Here is a 6,929-nt window from a genome sequence, read left to right as displayed (position 1 = left end):
TGAGGAAGTTACAGAGGTATAAATATTATACCCCCCCAAAAATGCTAACCCCTTATTATTGGTAATGGTGAGAGGTTAGCATGTCTTGGGGGTATGATATAAAATGCTAACCTCCCCTATTATTGGTAATGGTGAGAGGTTAGCATGTCTTGGGGGTATGATATAAAATGCTAACCTCCACTATTATTGGTAATGGTGAGAGGTTAGCATGTCTTGGGGGTATGATATAAAATGCTAACCTCCACTATTATTGGTAATGGTGAGAGGTTAGCATGTCTTGGGGGTATGATATAAAATGCTAAACTCCACTATTATTGGTAATGGTGAGAGGTTAGCATGTCTTGGGGGTATGATATAAAATGCTAACCTCCACTATTATTGGTAATGGTGAGAGGTTAGCATGTCTTGGGGGTATGATCCTCTGTAACTTTCTCACTCAACATTATTTACCATTCATTAAATGAAAGGTGACATTCTGTACAGTCACCCCATATGAAACATTTGATCTCCAATCCAAAACGCTGGCGTATAGAGCCAAATGAAAAGTTGTAGCTTCACTGTCCAAATAAATACGTAAGGGAGTATATAGGAGATAAGAAAAGACAGTGTGTCACGTCACACCGCCTTTAATAGTGACAGGTCACAATGGTACAGTAAGGGTGTGGCGTCATTGTAAACATCGTTGATATTAAGCATCTCAATCACATCACGATAAAGGGAAGGAGTTCCCATAGCTTGTTTGGTGACTCGTTACTCTACTCACAGAACCAAGGTCACATCCATAGCCCAGCATTTTCATGTCTGTATTTATTCAAATGGAATACAACTGGAGAGTAACTTCAAAAGACACTCATAGCATCTCTGAGTCTTTATGTGACATTCCTACTCCAGACCTGATTGGGTGTTAGAAGGCTCCATTACAGCTGCTTCCCTTTGTCACGTTTCCTGTTAGGACCGGCCTGAATCCCAGACGATAAATCTTCCTGAGTTAAAGAGTTACAACGGTTAACAGAATCATCTTAAATGGGATTTTCTTACATTTGCTTGTCTTTATTAATATTGCAGGTCTTCCGGTGTGACCATGCTGAATAAGAGGTTAGACACCACAGTGTATTTCACAACAGGAGGATTTCAACCAAACCAAATAGAAGGGATGTTATATCCTCTAAATAATCACACTCTCTATCCACCACATCTACATGTGTACTACATTTAGTGTGTATACTTGATACGCTTTATACATTAGGTGAAGTAGTCAAATCAAGGGCAGGTATTTATGACATAAGCTACTGAAAGAATGTTCATGCTAGTGTTGAAGAGCAGCATGATTGAAGTCCGAATGCTGCACCTGTTGAGGCAGGTCTGAGGGTGTTTGGGCTGGGTCTTGTTCTGCCCATGTTGAGACTGGGCCTGATTCTTCCCATGTTGAGGCTGGGCTGGGTGTGTTGATGTTGGGCTCCGTGCTGCCCCTGTTGTGGCTGGGCTCGGGGGTTCTTGATGTTGGGCCAAGTGCTACCCCTTTCGAGGCAGATGTGTGAGTGTTGAGGCTGGGCAGGGGGTTTTGAGACTGGGCCTAGACTGGGCTTGGTACTGATTCTGGTGGCCCTGTTAGGCCCTGTGTACTGGGGCCTCCCGCTCTATTGCCCTGTAGGGTGAAAGGAACAGTACACATTAATAGCAACACAAGAATATAGATGGTGAGAGTAAGCAGTACCTGAACATATAGAAGAGCATGTAGGCATCCCGGGCTCTGGTCCTCAGCACAGTGGCTTCATTGGACATTGACACCTGGCTGTCGTTACAGCAGAACCAGTTTCCACTGGCATGCAATATGTCACTAATGTAGTGCCCTGTGGAACAAGGAAGACAGACTAGAGGTCAAGGGTCAGGCTATTGTGGGTAATAGAGTGTTTTGTAACAGTTAAACAGTTCATTTGGGAGGTATTTTATCTGTTACATGTTTCAAGTTTTGAAATCAGATATAAACAAATACACATGGCATTAAATTAGGCATGCCTCTCCATTCTTTTCAATTAAATTGAGCAAACTCTAAACATATTGCAGTGTTTGTTGGGATGACACTTCACTCTGAAGCATGTAGCCTTGCTCGCTTGGCCGAAATGGCTATTGGAGGGTCTAATTATCCCCTACCCCAGGGTTCCCCAAATGGCACCCCGCGGGACAAATTTGGCCCAAGGGTGATTTTATTTGGCCCCCTATGTTTTCTGTCCAAATAAAACGTAATTGTCAAAAGACTGTAAAAACACCAGCAAATCAGCTCCAAGTGATTTTCATTTTGGAAATCTGTTTCAAAATATTCCCACGAACAATAAAGAGATATATGTGGTTGTACACAAATGTAAGCAAGGTTTGAAATTAGTCAAATATTATATCTGTTTGGCCTTCCTACGGTATATTTGCAGTCTACAAATTATTTGTAATTTTGTTCCACACCCCTTCCCATCTGGCTAAGAAAAAAAATGGACCCGAGGCTGAATCTTGTTGATGATCCCTGGCCTTCACCCTCGATAATTTTCACTCCCTCAGCTTTGGGATGCTTGTGTATACGGCAGAGGCACACGTGAACATGCAAATTGAGATCCAAGGAGAAGGGAGTGATTTGGAATTCAGCTGATGTCATATGTTTTGTGCATCTGCATGTGTGTGTTTGATGGTATTTACTTACCGGAGTTTGCGGAGCCTCCCAAATGAGAGACTACGCCAGTCAGCTGGTAGTAACCATTCACTGACTGTACTGGCTTCTGCTTCTGTAAGAAAACACATGTGATCATAGGATTCTCATTTCCTCTACAGTCCACCACACTGTCTACAGTCTACTACAGTACTAGTCTACTACAGGTCTACTACATCATGTACTCCTCATAACTATCTCAGTGTTCTGTCATAACTTATTTTTCACTGGTTTCACTCTCTCTCTCTTCTCACCACTGAGGCTGTCAGCAGCACTTTCCCTAGTTCCTGCTCCTTTGAATCTGAGGGGTCAAATATACATATCAAGAGCTTTGAAAACGTGGTCACTTGTCTGAATTGCTCTGGACTAAAACAGCTCCCATACATCACTAAAGATATCTGAGAAACATTTTAAATTGCAGCTTCCAGCTTCTCTGTTAGCAGGACCGTTTTGGGAGTGGGTGGTTTGTGTGGTGTTGGAGCAAGAATAGTGTTATGGTGCCATGACCTACCTGAACAGCAGAGGGCGCTGTCTTTGGCCTCTCCAGGTGGGCTGGAGACTTGGCTGGCGAGGGTCTGGGGGATGGACCCCTGGATGCTGGGGGCCTGGTTGGTGAGGGCCTGTGGGCTGGCACTGTGCAGGTGTGGCACCATGTCCCCACAGAGGGTGGAGAGCCTCAGCTCCGAAGGAAACAAAAGAGGAGCCTCCAGCTTCTCCAACCCCCCAGGTCCTCCAAACCTCTTCAGATGCAGAACCAGCACACTGCCCAGAAACAGAGAGGAAGAGAGATGAACAGACAGACAATGAAACCAGTCAACAAAATAACAGATGAGTGAAATTTGTTTGGTGGTGCTCACCTCTTAAGTCCTACAACCTGCTCAGGAAGGTAACTACTCCTAAAGGCTCAGGACATTAAACACTGCTAGTACTATGAGAGGTTATAAAGGGACAACTCACAGAGGCAGTGTGTGGAACTGCTCCACCTTTGAGGCGTGGAGGCCTTTACAGCCCTCACATGTGAATTCAACCTGTTCACTCTGGTTAGAAACAAAAGCATTACATAATGAATGATACCACTACAATAATAAGATAGCGTATTCTGAGGCAGTGGGCAGCTTGCCCTGGGTGTTAGTCTCTACATGCAGGGCTGAGCCCTAAGTGCTGACTTTGAAAGTGAGTGCTAGGCTGTTCAGCAAGGTGCGCTCAGGGCTGAAGTCCAATGAGAGGTGGTTGTAGTCCTCTCTGGTAGACGACTCGCGCCCACAGCTTCAGAAGCAGGACAAAGAGAAGAAAAATGCATGAAGTCTGTTTCTGTTTCAGGTCTCTACAATGTTTCTGTTATGCCATGTGTTTTGTAATATTAATATATACTGTATATATATATATAAATATAGAAAGATCATGTTCTCAGTAGATACATTACAACCAATGGGAGCTCTTACCTGGTACATGTGCGCACCGACACAAGCTGGAACTCCAGCTGGGAAACAGGGCAGGTATAGTTCATCCCGAGTGTCTTCAGAATCATGCCCTCCTCCTTCAGCTGGCACAGCATATTGACAAGTAACTCGTGTGCGTCCTATGATGAGGAAGAGAAAGAAACACACCAAGATAAAAGCAAATGATGAAGAGAAAATGAACCCTTGCAAGAAGAGCACTCGTACACAAGAGAGTAGTGCCTCAGTTACCTGTTGCGTGTCCCCCAGATACTTCAAATCGTATCCCGACAAGGAGTACTTGACCTTCCACATGAGGTCTGCTTTTGAGGCCTGGTTTGCCACACTGTCAGGTAGACCCGAACGGTGCACATCAGACAGACACCTGTAGGGGAGACAGAGAGTAAGCTAGCAGCTGACTGGATGGTGTCAACCTACTGGATAATGCCTGAAGAGGCAGATGAGTAAATACAAATATGTTTTATCTAGTGGTACCCCATCATTAGAAATTATTCATTCGAGTCGATGCAATTTCACCTTTGAGGACGGTCAATGAAGCCAAACAACAAAAATGTATTGTTTATTCTTCTAAGATATTTGGTTTGGATACTGCTCTCAATTCCAGAGCATTTAAAAAAACTACCAAATTTCCCACGGTGAGGTGGAATGTTCAGTCAATGAGCATCATGGGTCATGTAGTCATTCTACACTTTCCAAATTGGCCTACAAATGCCTACATCATAATCAGTGTGTGATTGTTGTTCCTCTTGGTTATGAAGATTCCAAAAACAAAAAGAAACTGGAAAATAAACCATAAATACAATACACATCAAAATATGAAGTGGTTAAGGTTAGGAAAAGGGTTAGGATTAGTGAAAGTGCTATCTTAACCTGCTACGACAATCCCTTTCTGTAGAAGTGGCGTGAAAAGAGTGTCCCTTCTTTAATTTATGACCACAATTAATGGGTGTGTGGGGTGTGTGTCTGCTTTTGAGCCTTCCCTTACCTGAGCAAGTTGGAGAAGGGGGAGGAGCTCCAGAGTTGTTCCTGGTGCAGGATTTCCTTTGAGAAGGAAGGCAGGACCAGGAGGCACTGCAGGGTGGCGTTAAGGAAGCAAGTGTTGCCAATGTTAGGCAACCTGTGAAGAAGAAGCAGTCATCAGTACACACATAGAGATTAATCATAACCTTCATATCTCTATAAAGTGATGATAATGGCAGGGGATAAGGGATACATTATATTAAACACAAAGAAGTGGATGTCCTTTAGACCAAGATTGACATAATTCATGGGTTTATAAATATCTAATAAAATGGACATGCTTGATAGTAAGCCTTATCCCCATAGTATATCAGACACTGATCTCTAAACAATAAAGAACTTATATTCAATGCATGTGCAGTGTGTTGTGGTTTACCCAAGAAGTTCCATGTTGACCAGTTCCCCCCGTTCTCCTCTGGCCCCCTGGGTCTCTTCTGACCCTTTGGTGGCTGAGCTGGTCCTGGGAAGAGTCATGCTTCTGGTGGCTGAGCTGGCCCTGGGAAGAGTCATGCTTCTGGTGGCCGAGCTGGCCCTGGGAAGAGTCATGCTTCTGGTGGCCGAGCTGGCCCTGGGAAGAGTCATGCTTCTGGTGGCTGAGCTGGCCCTGGGAAGAGTCATGCTTCTGGTGGCTGAGCTGGCCCTGGGGAGAGTCATGCTTCTGGTGGCTGAGACTGGTCTCTGGGGCCTTGGACTAGAGCGGTCCTGAAGAGACAGAGGTCTGGAGGAAGGAGAGAAACAGGTCTTACGCCTCCAACACAGAGATATTATCACTCTACACAGTCTCTCTATTAAATACTGTACTGTACTATAAACACAGCTGAGTAGTTATGCATGTACTGCTGTCCATATAACTGCAGTGTACCAAGTAGACCAGGCCAATAGGTTAGTACTCTCTTTATCCACTAGATGTAGACAGAAGAGGCTAAAACTACAGTTTCAGGAAAATAACTTTCTGGGACTGTGTTTATCAAGTGTCTCAGATTAGGAGTCTGATCTAGGACCAGTTTTGCATTTTAGATCATAGATCAATGAATCAGATTATTATGGACAGAGAGGACCTGATCCTAGATTAGCACTCATACTGTTGATTAACACTGGTCCTGGTCTGGTAGCACTAAACCCAACTCTCCAAAGAGACTCTAGGATGGCACTGTACTTTATGTTTGGATTACCTGACTGTTGTGCCCTCCTGACTGGTGTCTCCATGACGATCCAGAGGGTTGGTAGGAGAGGGAGAACTAGGGTGGGACACCACTGGAGAGGATTTCACTGGGGAAGGGTTTTTGGCAGGTGACCGGGGTACAGAGGGTTGTTCAGCAGGAGAGCAAGGCTGAGAGGAACATTTAACAGGAGAGGGAGGTGGATGGAGGGAGGAGAGTTGGTCAGAGGGTGAGGGGTCAGAGGTAGCGGAGCCATTCCGTTCAGAACGATCAGATGGAATTGGAGAGGGGGATGAAGTGCCCCTCTCCTTCTTTCTTGTCTTCTGCTCCACATCAACTGAATTTGCATTCTGACGTTTTTTCTGTTGACAAGAACATGTGATAGTGCTAAAGATCCCCAGCCAATGGAAGAGGGGGGTCATAAGAGTAGGAAGAGGTTGGCCTAAATGGAGAATCATAGGTATCTATCCTAAAGCTCAAATAACACAGTATAGACAGGTTACATTGAGTGACATTTGCAATAGCCGAACTTCATGTACATTTCATGTACACTTTTTACGTATTCGTCAATCAGAATGTCATTTTACTTTTATTCTTCCC

At 44.4% G+C, this 6,929-nt stretch overlaps 1 protein-coding gene across 1 annotated transcript; it reads right to left on the bottom strand.

Annotated features, from left to right (window-relative positions):
- Positions 1-1,029: 1,029 nt before the first annotated feature.
- On the bottom strand, positions 1,030-6,683 carry LOC135561823 (ubiquitin carboxyl-terminal hydrolase 37-like). The gene is made up of 10 exons (XM_065003750.1): positions 6,342-6,683; positions 5,546-5,887; positions 5,135-5,266; positions 4,381-4,513; positions 4,135-4,271; positions 3,859-3,958; positions 3,650-3,729; positions 3,204-3,454; positions 2,687-2,768; positions 1,030-1,850 (listed from the first exon to the last, which is right to left on the bottom strand). The coding sequence occupies exons 2-10, from the start codon at positions 5,821-5,823 to the stop codon at positions 1,838-1,840; spliced, it is 1,206 nt and encodes a 401-aa protein (XP_064859822.1). The 5' UTR covers positions 5,824-5,887; positions 6,342-6,683; the 3' UTR covers positions 1,030-1,837.
- Positions 6,684-6,929: the final 246 nt, after the last annotated feature.

The sequence above is a fragment of the Oncorhynchus nerka genome, linkage group LG18 (assembly GCF_034236695.1).
Source record: "Oncorhynchus nerka isolate Pitt River linkage group LG18, Oner_Uvic_2.0, whole genome shotgun sequence".
In the NCBI taxonomy this organism is placed as follows: Eukaryota; Metazoa; Chordata; class Actinopteri; order Salmoniformes; family Salmonidae; genus Oncorhynchus; species Oncorhynchus nerka.
This window is presented reverse-complemented; position numbering and strand designations above follow the sequence as displayed.